This window comes from Erpetoichthys calabaricus, chromosome 5 (genome assembly GCF_900747795.2).
Source record: "Erpetoichthys calabaricus chromosome 5, fErpCal1.3, whole genome shotgun sequence".
Classification (NCBI taxonomy): domain Eukaryota; kingdom Metazoa; phylum Chordata; class Cladistia; order Polypteriformes; family Polypteridae; genus Erpetoichthys; species Erpetoichthys calabaricus.
This window is the reverse complement of record NC_041398.2, coordinates 105,943,462-105,959,188: the sequence shown is the minus strand read 5'-3', so window position 1 is coordinate 105,959,188 and position 15,727 is coordinate 105,943,462. Positions and strand designations below refer to the sequence as shown.

General features: G+C 36.0%; 1 protein-coding gene across 2 annotated transcripts; it reads right to left on the bottom strand.

Annotated features, from left to right (window-relative positions):
* Positions 1-700: 700 nt before the first annotated feature.
* On the bottom strand, positions 701-15,142 carry cnga1b (cyclic nucleotide gated channel subunit alpha 1b). Of its 2 annotated transcripts, none has more exons than XM_051928356.1 (8): positions 14,924-15,142; positions 13,940-14,067; positions 12,289-12,351; positions 10,250-10,285; positions 10,048-10,143; positions 4,717-4,824; positions 3,167-3,273; positions 701-2,529 (listed from the first exon to the last, which is right to left on the bottom strand). In XM_051928356.1, the coding sequence occupies exons 2-8, from the start codon at positions 14,041-14,043 to the stop codon at positions 1,115-1,117; spliced, it is 1,929 nt and encodes a 642-aa protein (XP_051784316.1). In that variant the 5' UTR covers positions 14,044-14,067; positions 14,924-15,142; the 3' UTR covers positions 701-1,114. The 2 variants fall into 2 exon arrangements, with proteins under 2 accessions (XP_051784316.1, XP_028658827.2); XM_028802994.2 differs by having other exon boundaries at positions 13,940-14,064.
* Between the last annotated feature and the right edge of the window lie 585 nt (positions 15,143-15,727).

Here is a 15,727-nt window from a genome sequence, read left to right as displayed (position 1 = left end):
GTCTCTGGAGACTCTAGATATAAGTTTACAGATGTCACCTTGCTAGTGTACTTTTTGTGATATCTTAGACATAGACTCACCACATTGGCACTTGCAAATAACAGTCCATTACCCGCATGGCATTAACTAACTCAAGAAGCTGATTTTCTGTAATCAGCTACCACGAGAACTGCTGAGCATCCAATAGCTAAAAAATGAATGCAGTCATTAATACAGCTATTTTTTACAATAATATAATGCAAAACAGCCAATAACATCAATTGTAAAACAAAGCACTATTGCATCTAGTAATTATAATGGCTTATAATTATTTCTTTAAACAAATGACAAAAAGCAAGATAGTGAAACTTTATTAAATGTAATCATACAGACTCTAAGGAGTTTAATATTTACAATGGTATTAAACAATATTATTATTGGTGTTAAAGTACTTAATCCTACATATATGTGTCAAAGTAGTATATTCTCTTGACTCAGCATAGATATAATTTTTTTGATTGTAATGCATAACAGTAAAAAAATAACCACTTTGGTGTTTGTAAAATAAATAAAAATAATAGAGCAGACAAAACTAATCTCATATGCTATATTGAGCCTTATTTCAACAATTACCATATTTACACATTTATTTTTATGCTGTAGCTATAGAGTTTGTGAAATAATACATATGTGCCTGGCATACCTGCCTGGCTTAATGTTTATTCCTGGATCAGATGCAAAATATTATTCAAAGTTTATTTGAACACCCAGAATTCATATGGAGGGTTTCAGTGCAACCATTCATCTATCAATTTACTAAACCCATTTAATTCAGTTTTACAGTCACAAGGAGCCATAGCTTATTCCAGCAGCAGACCTTATCCCGGATAGGACACTCAATCCATCACTGAACACATCAGTTCATATTAGGCCAGTTTACAGTTAATTAACTGATTTATGTGTTTAGGCTGAGGGATGAAACCACAATACCCGCAGAAAAATCCATGTAGACATATTGAAAATATGCAGACACCACACAAACCATGGCTATGCCAAACTGAATTCCTTGCCCCTGGGGGGGCAGCAGCCCTGATCACTGCATTGCCATGCTGACTGGTTTCAGTACAAATAAGCCTTATTCCTCTTGCTTTTCAGCTTGGCCAGGATCTGCCTCCTGATCTACTAATTCTGACACAAGTTCCTCCCTAGATGACAACAGTTTTTTTTCAATCCTGGTTACTCTTTGTTTTAACTTCTGTTGGCCTGCATCATACTCAGCCAGCAACCTGGCAAATTTAGTTTGAAGATTTTCCACAGATGAAAACATCCTATTTACTTTTTCTTCCATATCCTTAGGGTCTGGCCCCAGCTGGGCCTGCTCTAAATCTAAGAGTCCATCTTTCATTAAGATTTGCTTTCCTTTCTCCTCTAGCATTGCCTTGGCATCTGGATACTCAACAAGGGCTTCCATAAGATCATCCTTGGACAAGCAAAACAAGTCTGAATAACCTATACTTCGAATATTGGCTGTTCTACGATTTCCAGCTTTGCTTCCCTTGATGTTCAAGATGCTGATCTCACCAAAATAACTACCATCACTAAGAACTACAAACTGAGTAATTCCATCATCTGCAACCACAGCCAGTTTCCCTTCCTTGATGATATACATTTCTCTCCCAATGTCTCCTTTCCGACAAATATAATCACCAGGACTATAGACCTGTGGCCTTAGTTTTAGTACCAGCTCAATCAGGAGCCCTGCTTCACAATCTGCAAAAATACGCACTTTCTTAAGGGTGTCAAGGTGAACATTAATGGCAATTTCTGCACGCAGCTTGTCTGGGAGGTACCTGAGCACTTCTCTTTCATCCACAGCCTTTTTGTTGGTCCACAGATAGTCAAACCACTTGATAACCCTTTTTTCCAGGTCTTTGCTGACCTTACGAAAGTGCATATACTGCTTAATGGCATCAATTCTTCCTTGAAATTCTGCTCTTGCAGCATTCATGTTAGAAATCATTGAGCCAACATTACCAACAATGGTAGCGAAAATCAGCACACCGACTAGAAAGTCAATAACAACAAAAAAATATTCAGAGTCCTGAACTGGAGGAGGGGTTTCTCCAATAGTAGTTAGAGTCAGAGTGGACCAGTACAGGCTATAAGCATATTTCCGTGCAAGACGTCCAAACTCAGGATGTGATATGTTAGGGTAGACCCAAGTATCTGCTCCAAAACCAATTGCTTTGGAAAATGAGAAGTAAAGACAAGCATTCCAGTGTATAATAATGACAATATACATAACAAGATTAGAGATCCTGAATATGTTGGGATAATTGGTTCTTGTTTCTGTTCTTTGAAAGAACTCAAACATGCGAGCAACACGAAAGAGCTTGTTTAATCTTAGTTCAGGGTAATTCAGTCCCATCTTGAAATAGAAGATATCTGTGGGAATCATTGATAGAACATCCAGCTTAAACTGCATGGTCTTCATGTATCGTTCACGCAACTTTAGTTCATCTTTCACCAGCAAACCTTGCTCAAGGTATCCTAAAACAAGCTCATTAAAAAAAAAAAATCAGAAATCAGTTTTTTGTTAATTACTTTATAGTGCATATTCCTAAAACAACAGGGTGGGTATAATGTGATTTTATCATAAATACAAGGAGCAGCATATCAAGTAATTCTGTGAGCTATGTACCACTAGGATGAGAATACTTCTGACTCTGTGTGTGTATATTTAGTTATTTACAGCACTAGGGTCATTTTCTTTTTACCTGAATGTACTGCAGCTCTTTCATGATTTGTTGTAAATGTCTACTTATGGAGGCTAGCCTGAGCTAGAATCAAATTGCCTCAGTAACACAGTGCTTTACAATTTAAGATAGTCTTTATTTATTTCCTAATATCCAGTTTATTTTTGTCTTCTCTGTCAGCTCACATCTTCTTTATCATCTCTGAGGCTTTCACCAGATCTATCATAATCTGATCAGCTATGACTAAAGAAAAAATGTAAACAAATGTTAAAGAAAGACATATTACAGGTAAGAATTATTCTATTGGGGTACCTATAAAACAGAAAATCACAGCATGGCCCATGGAACCATGAAAAAACTTGCATTAAAACTACTTTCAGAATTTTCTACAAGAATAATACAGAATTTACTGAAACTTCTATTGTACGCACCTGTTCTTGTCCTGACAAACATATCGCCTAAGTAAATTATGTCAGAAAGGTAGTCCATGATAAACCATGCGCTCAGGTAGTCTTGTTGTAGTTCTTCAAAGCAAGCCCTAAAAAAGACAACAGCCATTATATATGACAAACTGTTTTACAATATATCAACTAATGAATCTTCATTTTTTTGAAGCCAACTAACACTACCGTAAAGCATCCTCAAGATTTGCCTAGACATATGTCATATGACCAGGCAAACAGATTTTTCCCTGCAAAGAAACCCCACATATTATTAGATTTTCATGCCTTATTCAGAGAAGCTATTGCAAAATAAATTAAAAAAGTCATTTTGGTTTGATGAGTTGCAAAAAAGTGACTAGTATATGCTTATTTTATCCCCCAACCCATAGTTACAACAACATTTTAGGATTTCTGTCATTTTTGTAGATGCATCATTCTCAAAGAATTAGTGTATCAACCGAGTCAATACAGTGGTTCAGCAGCTACCACTACTGTAACAGAGCTCTGGGTACCTGAGATCACTTCTCGACCAAGTCACCATCTTTTTGGAGTTAGCATGTTCTTCTGATAGTTTAATTAGTTTTTGAGTATTCTGGTGTTTCTTTACACAAATGTGTGTATTTTAGCTTAACTGTTAAATGTAATTTGACTCTCTGTGGATGTGTGAGCACAAGGCTTTAGCTTTAGGGCTTCTGTGCTGCCTCAAGTAGAGAGGGTTCCTCATTGGTCTCAGTATTTACAGTATGTACATTCAGCTTGGGACTGTCTACTTTAGTTTAGCACACCCTGATGAGAGATGTGAATTGTGTTAGTTATTTTTTAAATAAATAAATGATTGACACTAATATTTATTTTAAAAAATCCAGTTTGTGAAATAAGACAACAAAATAATTGGGAATATTAGGATTCAATGGCTAGTGTTAAAACAACAGACCACAGTGTTTTATTACAGATTTAAAATTTTAACATACGCACATGATACTACTGAATTCCCAGAAAAAGGAAAGATTGCTCAGTGGGCAAAGACCATCAGAACTGCGAGTTTACATGTTATAACCCCTCCAGGGCTTTATTTTCCATAAGAATAATGTTAACTAGAGTTTTTATTTTCCACTGCAGTGTTGTTAACTGTACAAATCTCAGCTTTTACTGTATGTTAGTGAAACTTTACATTCTCATAACCTAGTTTATATTTAACCAGGTAGATTAATTTTTATTTTTCGATTTGTTTACCTTGATACAATATGTGTGTTTATGTGCTGTACATCAATTATAAAATTAGATAGATAGATAGATAGATAGATAGATAGATAGATAGATAGATAGATAGATAGATAGATAGATAGATAGATAGATAGATAGATAGATAGATAGATAGATACTTTATTTATCCCCAAGGGGAAATTCACATAAATTATGTACTTTACTTTGAATTTGCATATGTGTTTTAAGCCTGTACCAATGTTAAAATAAGATATTGCAATGTACGTATGTTTGTTTCACCAACTTGAAAAAGTACAAACATCAAGTTACGTTACCTGGCTATGATGATTGTCCAGTTGTACATCACTGGCATTGTAATAACAAAAAGCCAATTGTAATACAAATTGCCTGCTGGATCAATTATTAAAATTTCCTTCTTTGGCCTGCCAAAGGAAAGAATAAAATGGTTTACTTCAGAAATTATTAAACATCTAGAAATATGCTAATAAAACTTCATTGTACAAAGGTACAAAATAATTTCTTTAAGATTTTGTAGAGAAAAGCCAAGCAAAATGACACCTTTTATTGGCTAACTAAAAAGATTACAATATGCAACCTTTCGAGGCAACTCAGGCCCCTTCTTCAGGCAAGATGTAATACAGAGACTGGAGTTCCCTATGTTTATATACACACTCTAGGACAAGAAACAACATTGGTAAATCTTTAAATGTGAAATTTTAAATGTAAAAAATTAATAGATTCATTCAGGCTAGGGTTAATTTAACAAGAGAGAAAAGAACAATGTATTGTCAAGATCTTTGGATAAGATAACTGTCCAACAAAGTCTTTTGAAGTTTGTAATGAGTTTTTTCAAAACAATGTGGATCTGTAGTCAGGTTGTTTGTGTCATTCAGAGAGATGTAAACAATCCTCATATCTGGCCATAAAACTCTTGTCTCTATTCAATCCATGTTGTAATGTATTAAATTTTAGCATGAGTTTAACTTCCCATTCTTTTCTCTCTTGCTGTGTTTTGAAGTTGCCCATAAGCACTGTGACTTTAAAGTCCCTCTCACAGTGTCCATGGCTGTTGAAGTGGGCCGCTACAGGAACATCTGTGTTGCCATATTTAATGTGGAACCTGTGTAAATTCATTCTCTGGCGGAGTGTTTGTCCAGTTTCTCCCACATAGAGTGCAGTGTCAGGACATTTCATGCAGAAAATTAGGTAGACCACATTAGATGATCTGCAGAAAAATGATCCCTTTATGTGATGTTCAAGTCGGCAGTGTGGTATAACTATACGGTCTGTATCATAGAAGTGGGCACATGATTTGCATCTTTTCTGTAGGCATGGAGATGTGCCATTTTCTGTTGGTTCACTTAGGGAGCTTCAGACAATTAGTTGTTGAAGGTTTGGTGGTTGTCTCTATGCCAGGAGGGGAGGTTCAGGAAATACATTTTAAGATTTAAGATTTTGTTAAATACAGTGGCTATAAAAAGTAATCACTTTGATTTGTTCATGTTTTTAAAGCATGGAAACATAAAATATTTAGTGTCAGAAAAACAATCCAGAAATTTTTCTAAATTAATTAAAAATAGAAAGCAGAAAATAATTCACGGCATAAGTATTCACTAATTCCTTTGACACACCTATATTACCTCAGAAATAATCAACTCTCTTATTCAAGTCAAGCAGTTACTTGAAAGACATTGAATTGAAATGTTTCACATACTTTCAGGATACACACACCAGTGACAGGGAGCTTCTCTACACTATGAACACCAAGGAACACTCTAAGCAAATCTGAGACACGGTTCTTGAAAAATACTAGTCAGGGCCAAAGATATAAAAACATTTCCAAGGCACTGAGCATAAATCAAAGCACAGTGAAGTCCATCATTAAAAAGGCGATGAAGTGTGGAACAAATATGAATCTGCCCAGAACTTTAGATAGATAGATAGATAGATAGATAGATAGATAGATAGATAGATAGATAGATAGATAGATAGATAGATAGATAGATAGATAGATAGATAGATAGATAGATAGATAGATAGATAGATAGATAGATAGATAGATAGATAGATAGATAGATACTTTATCAATCCCAAGGGGAAATTCACATACTCCAGCAGCAGCATACTGATACAAAAAAACAATATTAAAGAGTAATAAAAATGTAGGTAAAAACAGACAATAACCTTAAATAATGTTAGCATTTACCTCCCCGGGTGGAATTGAAGAGTCGCATAGTGTGGGGGAGGAACGATCTCCTCAGTCTGTCAGTGGAGCAGGACAGTGACAGCAGTCTGTCGCTGAAGCTGCTCGTCTGTCTGGAGGTGATACTGTTCAGTGGATGCAGTGGATTCTCCATTATTGACAGGAGCCTGCTCAGCGCCCGTCGCTCTGCCACAGATGTCAAACTGTCCAGCTCCATGCCTACAATAGAGCCTGCCTTCCCCACCAGTCTGTCCAGGCATGAGGCGTCCCTCTTCTTTATGCTGCCTTCCCAGCACACCACTGCGTAGAAGAGGGCGCTCGCCACAACTGTCTGATAGAACATCTACATCTAAAACTAACTGTTCAGACAGGAAGGTTACCAAGAGGCTTTTGCCAAATCTAAAGAACTTACAGAGATGGAACAAAGACATATAGTATATCAGGCTTGAACAGAAAGATGGCACGAAGAAAGCCTTTACTGAAATCACATTTTAGCTGGAGTTTTGCTCATTTGCCTGTAGGAGTCTCAACAAGCTGAAAGAAGATTCTCTTGTTTGATGAGACCAGTGCTAAGATTTATGCTTGGCCAAAGCCTAAAATAGTACCGAGAACAGCCACCCCCACAGTGAAGTATTCTGGTTGTGGTATTTTACTGTGTGGATGCTTCTCTGCAGCAAGGACTGTAAACCTTACAATAATATAAGGGAAAAGTGATGGAGCTAAGTACAGAAAAATCTTGAAAGAAAACCTAATGCAATTCACAAGATAACTGGGACATGGAATCCATCTCTCCGTAAGACCATATCTTGAAAAATACAGCAAAAGCCTGGAGAAATAAGTTCAATTGAATATCTATGTAATGTATAAAAAAATAGCCTGTTCACAAACAGTTCCCATCAAACTTGAGGGAACTTGAGCAAATTTGCCAAAAATAGTGGGTTTAAGTTTTAATGTGCACAGCTATAATTTTGACTAAGGCCAAAGTTGAATACATTATGGTCCCATGCTGTAACACAATTAAATGTGAAAAAGCCCGAAGGGGTGAATAGCTTTATAGTACTAAGCAAGTATAAGCACAGTTTTGATTAAAAATACACCCTTAAAGCAATGTGCAACTTCCATAAAGACTCATATACAAAACAGGTGATAAGTTAGTAAAAATTATTCCAAAACCAGACCAATGAATTGATTCTGAATACAACTTCATGTGCGAGTTGTACGTATCCGCTGAATTATGCATGATGTGGGATGGTGTCCTTTAGTACATTAAACCAAGCTCTGTGAAACAGCTGCTCTGGAGAGGTAACAGTGTGCTAAACTTATGGAGTATTCCTGAATGGTGCCCATATGCTGAACTCAGTGCCAGTGTTAGGTTATTTTCCACCCCAGGCCAAGCTTATTAGTGCACTAACCGACTGTTCGGTAGCTAACCCATGCAGCTGGCTCTGCCCCCCTGCCCCAACCATAGAATGCCTAATTCACCTTAATGGTGGTGCCAGCTTAGGCTGCATCTGAGACACATTTGGCAACACAACTACCCTTGGACAGCTGTGCATTCCCCAGAGTATAACTTACTGCACAGGGAAGGCAGCAGTAATAATGGAAATTGGAATTGGGAATCAGTCATTGTCTAAATGGCAAGCCAAAAGTCTCAACCAAGAAGTCAAAAGAAGGCCAGGCATATGTAACAATAATAAGGTAGTCAAATAATGGGGAAGAAAGTCAAGAACCAGAGTAAAGAGCCAAACCGTCTTAAACTGTAGTCAAAAATGAAATTTGTAAACTGAACTTTCAAAAATGACAAAGAAATGAATGTCAAATGTCTGGTGATTCCACAATCTTGTAAAAAGTGTCCTAGTGCACAGCAGGCATAAATACAGTCATGCAACTTCTGGGACATGCCTCCTGAAAACCAGCCTGTTTCATGGCTACAGGACCCAAAAATGGCAGTGACCCCATAAGAAAGATAAATGGTGTTGTGGGAGAATTTGATTTTTATATAGTTAAAATAACTTGGTGGTGCAATGGTAGCACTGCTGCCTCGCAGTAAGGAGACCTGGGTTCGCTTCCCAGTTTGCATGTTCTCCCCGTGTCTGCGTGGGTTTCCTCTGGGTGCTCTGGTTTCCTCCCACGGTCCAAAGACATGCAGGTTAGGTGCATTGACGATCCTAAATTGTCCCTAGTGTGTGCTTGGTGTGTGTGTGTGTGTGTGTGTGTGCCCTGCAGTGGGCTGGCACTCTGCCCTGGATTTGTTCCTGCCTTGCGCCCTGCGTTGGCTGGGATTGACTCCAGCAGACCCCCGTGACCCTGTGCTAGGATATAGTTGGATAATGGATGGATGGATGGATAAAATAACTCAGATTAAAAAATGAAAGTCAACAATGAATACCTTGTGTTCTAAATCCTAAGTCCTCATGTATAGTTTTTGTGCAAAGTTCAAGAAACAGTCAGAAAAAATAAATTTAGACATCAGATCATAGCCATGAATTTTCCCGAACTCAGGAGCAGGACTCATCACTGACACATTTCCATGGCAATTGAAATGTATATTGGTATATTGAAACGCAATGGTAAACTAAATAAATTCTGTGATAGTGAAAGCTTTGTGACAGACATCACTATGAATGTACTGAATGATATTAGTCTGGCATCTGTCTCATAATCCACCATTCATCCAATGGTGTTACTCCTCTGAGACCTACTCTGCCAAGCATGTCACATTTCTTTAGTCAATATATCCTCCGACAAGTCTGGTTGATCATGCAGCCTTACAAAGAAATAACAATCCAGGCCCCATCAAACTCAGTAAGTGGCACCCATAACTAGCAGAGGTATTCTCAATGCATTCTTGGTGTGCTGGAGTGTCAGATGTCCTAAAGTCACTATAAATTAACCTTCTTTGAATGGTGACAACAAAGAGTTTAGTGCCACTTGTGAATGTAATGGAAATCATTTACAGTACATAAATTTTAGTATCCATCCAAAGAAAATCACTGCTTCTAGATGTAACGATTTTTTGTTCATTGGGTGTACTTTTAAACATTAATTCTTTATATTTTAAATTCCTTTTTTCTTATTTTTCATAAATATATTCATTCATGACAGATTGGTAAAAAATCAATATATGTATGCTCTTTACATACTATACCAATTGTACCAGTATAAAAAATGACATATTAAAGAAAAATAGCATTAAATTAAAGGGAGGTGTGATTTCAAATGCCTCCAGTTAGCTAGAGCATGACAATTTATAAATAATGATCACATTTTATAATTTAACAGTCTCTTCAATAAAATATCATTATATGAGTATGTTAAAATAGAAAACATCATTGCCAGATATAGCACCATACAGTATATGCTACATGTTGAAATTCTAGGTCCTGTTTCAGAAATCCAGTTAAAATGAAATGTATGAAAAAAGGAGAAAGAAAAAACATACTCTTCTTTTTTATCTTTGTCTTTGTTGTCATTGTCATTTGTTCCTTTTTCCTTTGCTTTCTTCTCCTTCTTTTTTTCGTTTTTGTCCTCAGTTTTACTGGAACAGACATAAAACTGGGCAATTAAACCTCACATTTTGAATTTTCATAAATGTAAACAAGTTAAAGTGAGAATCATTGATTTAAACAAATGGAATATCTTACCCCTTTTTTTCTTTCTTCTTTTTCTTTTTTTCTTCACTAAGAAATAAAAATATATTATCAGACCTTTACAGTGGGTTAGTTTACATTTTTCATGCATAATCTAATAACCATGACTTTTAAATGTATTTTTAAGACAGGGACTATAATTCCAATCAAGCTATAGCAATTCTAGTAAATTAACATGTTCATTTTCTTACATTATTCTCTCTATAAACTATGCTGGTAGCAATGGTACCTGGCTGGAGAACACTACACTAAGATGCTTGACTTTTAGAGAGTATCTTACACAGTCTCAAAGGTCTAATTTAGACTTCACTCGACCTCACAACATGGAAGGAAAACACAATTGCAACAGGAACCCCATGTAAACAAGTGGACACGCCATTCATGTCAACAGCATCCTTGTTAGGAATTAAATCAGAATCTCTGAAGCTGCAACTTTAGAACTTAAATGGTATGTGAATATACACTTTATGTGGACAAAACTATAATATGTAGTAAGGAAGTTGCTTTTTTTTAGGGCATAATGACCATTAGATGCTGACAGCTGATCAAGTGATAAGTAATTTTATTAAAAAATATACTTGTATTAAGAAACTAAACAGTAAAAGTTGTAATGACTAGTAAGAAGGTACTGCATACTGGTACCAGAGTATGCACGCCAACAGAGAGTGCATATGTTTGTAAAACTCCATCAATCTACATTGGCTATCACTCTTCATTAAAATTGAAGAAGGTGACTCTAATGACAGGAGAAGCAGAAACTATAAACTCTTAAGGTTCATGTTAAAATTATGGCCTTTGACATTAGTTACATGACTTTTAAATGATTTCAAGTTTGGTACAGTATGGGAAATAATATATTGTCAACTGCACAGTAACTGCACACTTACTTTGTCAGATAGTCTTCTAGAACTTGTATGATGAGCAAACTATAATATACAGTATGGGCATTTACTGGAAGAAAGAGATGAAGAGACAAAGTGTCCTGTATTTTAATACTAGGTATAGGAAATAGTATCCATGCCGACCTAGTCAAGAATGGAATGAACAGAGTGAGGTTTTTTTGGGAGTTTGGGAGCGAATATGACTGAGAAAATAAAACTGAACTAAAAGAAAACAAATGCTGACCTTTACAAGTAGTATAAATTTACACCAGCTGTTATAGACTCAAATGTATGTTTTTACTGTATAATAGTAACAATAAGAGCTGCTCACTACTCAAAATTGTAATTCTGGGAAGTGCACGGAATCGATCCTGCGACCTCTTGATTATGAGTCAGCAGTTCTTATCACTGTACCACCTAAGCGGTCGTGTCAACTTCGTACCCTAACCCGATTTCTTTTTCTTTGGTTATATTCTAGAATAAAGGCAAACTTGTTTTGTTATACGTGTACCTATTGTGAAAGTGTTTATTTGATATCTGGACTTCAGGCTTGACACATTATACACTTCATGTCAAAATTTTGTCGTTAGTACTATAACATGAAAAAAGTTTGTTTTAGGTATATGTTCAACATTTCATGTATTTCTCGCATTTCCTGTCATCCTACAATTACATAGATCATTGTAGACACAGAGCATACATGAAATGCATGTGTTCCAAATAACTACAGTATATATTATTTACCCTATACAACTCCAGGCACCTCACACACAGATAAAGGAGACTTGAGCTGGGAGAAATTTTTGCCCAAGCTGAGCTCTGTCTGTGGGGGGGATGGAATAGCAGGCTGCTTTCTGCTTGTGCTGATCGACACATTTGCAAAACAAAAGACGCTGATAGAGAGGTGCGAAGGAATTTAAGATTAGGATTACAAGTTTTTTCGTAGGCTTCCTGGATTCTAGTGTTAATAATGTGAAAGACCCATTCTGTAGAAGACCTTTTGTTCTACAGTATTTATCAAACAACCAAGTAAATTAGAACCATTGGACATGCAGATTGTTAAATTAATGATCAAGCATCTTTTGCATATCATAACCCTGCACTCTTCACGCATAATATATCACACAGATGCCCAATATTGTATGTACTTACTTCTCTTTATTACTGTTATTGTTAGTATTACTTGGTGCCACATAACCAGGGAGCCTATGAATTCTGCAAAATATTGAAAACATTCAAATTACAATTAATACTTTATTGTTATACACTAGCCTGTAATTTAAAATCGATATTATTTTACCTTTCAAAAATATATATCTTTAATTTATTACAACATTTCCTTTATAATGCTGAAAAACATTTTCAGTAAAATGGACTAAGTTGCATATGTATTGAACATTTATTTACAATAAATAACACCAAACAATTACACATGTGTGACATTAAGTTTCTAGCTTCAGTTTCGGCTCTTTATTTATGTTATGTGACTTGTGGTGTAGGGCTGTATGCTGCTTAAAGGTTTCTGCTGTCATTGTGCTTCTGAACAAAGAAAATAAATAAATAATTTAAAATTTACAGTTATCCTAAATAGGACACATTTTCTGGGATACTATACGACTCATAGGGCTTGAAGTATCTCTAACCTGAGCTGAGCTTGTCTAACACATTTAAGGGTACATCTTATTTTGCATAATTTGCATTGTTTAGTTAGTTTTAATTATTTTGGAAGGAAACTGAATTCTCCAACTGTTGACAAGAATCAATGCATTAAATCTTCTAGGAGAAAAGATAAAAAATAATAAGAAACTACTTAAACACATTGATTTGGCATTTTTTTCATCCCTGGAACCCCTTAAATGTTTTTTCTTTTTATGCATAAAAGTTGTTGGGCTGACTGACTTTATGTGGCTCTCACTCCAAATGATATAGAATGCAATAGCACTTGTAACTCATGACTGTCTTTTGACCTATTACTTTTGACAGTTTATTAATCCCATTAGAAAAGGTTATTTAAATGCTCCATTTATATAGCAATGGGTGGCCCGGGCCAACAGGAGAACCACATGCATAAAAGGGTGGCAATTTTCCCAATAAATGCTGTTAAGTGGGGCTTTTGCTTTCCTTTCTTCCTTTACCAGATGGCCATATCTCAATTATAATGGTAATAGGACAACATAGTTATGATTTGTTCTTCTCAATAGGTAATGTATTGAATGTACTGTACATGTGGTAATAAAGAAAATTATTAACTTAAATTAAATATACTATAAAAATGTCACTTGATTCTATGTGATCTTTTTTCTGCGTCTTCAAATATTTTCACAATTATATTTTAAAAAGTACTTAATGGAGAATTAAAAAATAAAAACAAAAAATGCAGAATTGGTCAAAAAACATTTTCAGGAACAGTGGTAGCACTGCTGCCTTGCAGTAAGGAGACCTGGGTTCGCTTCCCAGGTCCGCCCTGCGTGGAGTTTGCATGTTCTCCCCATGTCTGCGTGGGTTTCCTCCAGGTACTCCGGTTTCCTCCCATAGTCCAAAGACATGCAGGTTAGGTGCATTGGCGATCCTAAATTGTCCCTAGTGTGTGCTTGGTGTGTGTGTGTCCCGGAGTGCTGCCTGGGATTTGTTCCTGCCTTGCGCCCTGTGCTGGCTGGGATTGGCTCCAGCAGACCCCCGTGACCCTGTGTTAGGATATAGTGGGTTGGACGATGACTGGCTGACTGACTGACATTTTCAGGCACTCTGTCACTATATTATCTTAACAAAAATATTCAGATTTTTCAGATAGATTCACACTCACCTGGACTCAGCACCATCAGACTCCCTTGAGTCACTGTCCATTACTTGTATTACTATCCTAGGAGGTTCAGTGCTTGTGTGACAGGTTTTGACAACACCTGCCATTTTGAAGGTTTAATTAATTTCCTTCTGAAAAAAAAGTAGCATTTTTCTTTAGGTTTATGATTATATGGATGGATGAATGGAAGAATGAATGAATGGACTGTAACATAGAATAAAACATTTCTTCTCAGCACCACAATCACCCCATAATTACTAAACAAACCATTATTAGATTCATACTAGCTACTGTCACTAGTCTGGGGAAGACAGGCAAATAAGATTTTTATTGTATATTTTACACATGACAATAAGCTTGAATTTGAACTTTTTCACATGACTCTGTTGTTTTCTTATTCACTGCACTCAATGCCATATTTCTTTTCTCTCATTCTTACTCACACCAGTGAAAAATAAGGAAATTTTGATTACCAGGCAGACATGTTTTTGTCTCACATACTTATCTTAATTAAATAAGTCCATCCTTGTTCTAGATTGTGACTTTCACGTATCTTATGAAATTCCTACTTGTTTTTATATGTCTGTGCATTTCAGTTGTGGGATTTCCAAATGGTAAGTTATAGGTGCTAACTGATTTAAGTCAGTGTTGCACATAACCAAGTAAATGCAGGGTTAATGCTGCAGACATTTAGCTCCCAAGCTTGCTTGTCATTAGACACATTAGTCACATTACCAGCCATTACTGTCTACCTTAACAAATGAATTTCAATGTCTACTTTTGGGTCTTCGTTTACACTTACATTTTTAAAGACTTTTAGTAAACTTTTTGAAGGCATTCAAAAAAATACACCACTGAACCATTAACCTTTCTAAGATCAGCATGCAAACTGCAAATGAAAATAGTTTGAGCTATATTATACACAGAAAAATAGTTTTTAATAATCCTGCCTTTTGTCACTATTAATGACAACTGAAGTTTACTTACAGTTCCTGAACCTTTTGGTGAAACGACTGCTGCAAATATTTCACGGACTTTCATAACTTAGTATCATGCTGGAATCCACATTAAGCGGTCTTGGTGGATTTAAGAGACAGGATCCCATAATTCTGTAAACAAAAATCGTAAAATTTACACACATTTGCTTGTGGGCTTGAGCATGGCCCTGTTAATGTGTTAGAGGATTTCTTCAACCCAGTATAGGATTTGGGGATTTAGAGATTGATGAAAATGACAGTGACAAAGTCAATCCGGCATCTGAACACATGCTTTGAATGCCAAGTTAAATTCAATCTAATTTATTCTAACACATTAACAGACTTATTATAGTTAAAATAAAGCATATAATTTCCCTGCAATAACCCAAACATTTGCACAGACAGCACTTATAAATATTTACTACAACTTCCTGGTCATTTTATACCTTTCTTCCTCAGTATCCCAGGAAAGTAAGACGTTTGGCAAACAATTGACAGGAATTAGGATGACTGCTTGATGGCAAAACCATTATTTTATTTACTTATTTATTTTTGTCCAGTTTATGATTTGTAGGAATGAGATTGCTGGCATCTTCAATTAATAATATTTTTCACAATCATTTAGACTTTCATCTCTCCTTCTGAGTTTTTCCTTATCCATGGTGGCCATCTCCTCATTACACCCATCCTCCTGCATATCTTTCACCCCACATCATTTCATCTTGTTGTTGGTCTCCTTCTCATTCTTTCTCCTTGTATCTTCATCTCTTATACCCTTCTTACTCTTGTCACATGGATTTAAAAAAATACTAGA

Bases quoted from the DNA above. Each gene is read 5' to 3' on its own strand.
- cnga1b (XM_051928356.1), bottom strand. From the start codon at position 14,043: ATGGCAGGTGTTGTCAAAACCTGTCACACAAGCACTGAACCTCCTAGG. The intron at 10,144-10,249 runs GTAAGATATTCC...TGTCTGTTCCAG, and splicing joins AAGAAGAAAGAAAAAAAGGG to TAAAACTGAGGACAAAAACG. The intron at 2,530-3,166 runs GTGCGTACAATA...AGCTTGTTTTAG, and splicing joins GTTTGTCAGGACAAGAACAG to GATACCTTGAGCAAGGTTTG.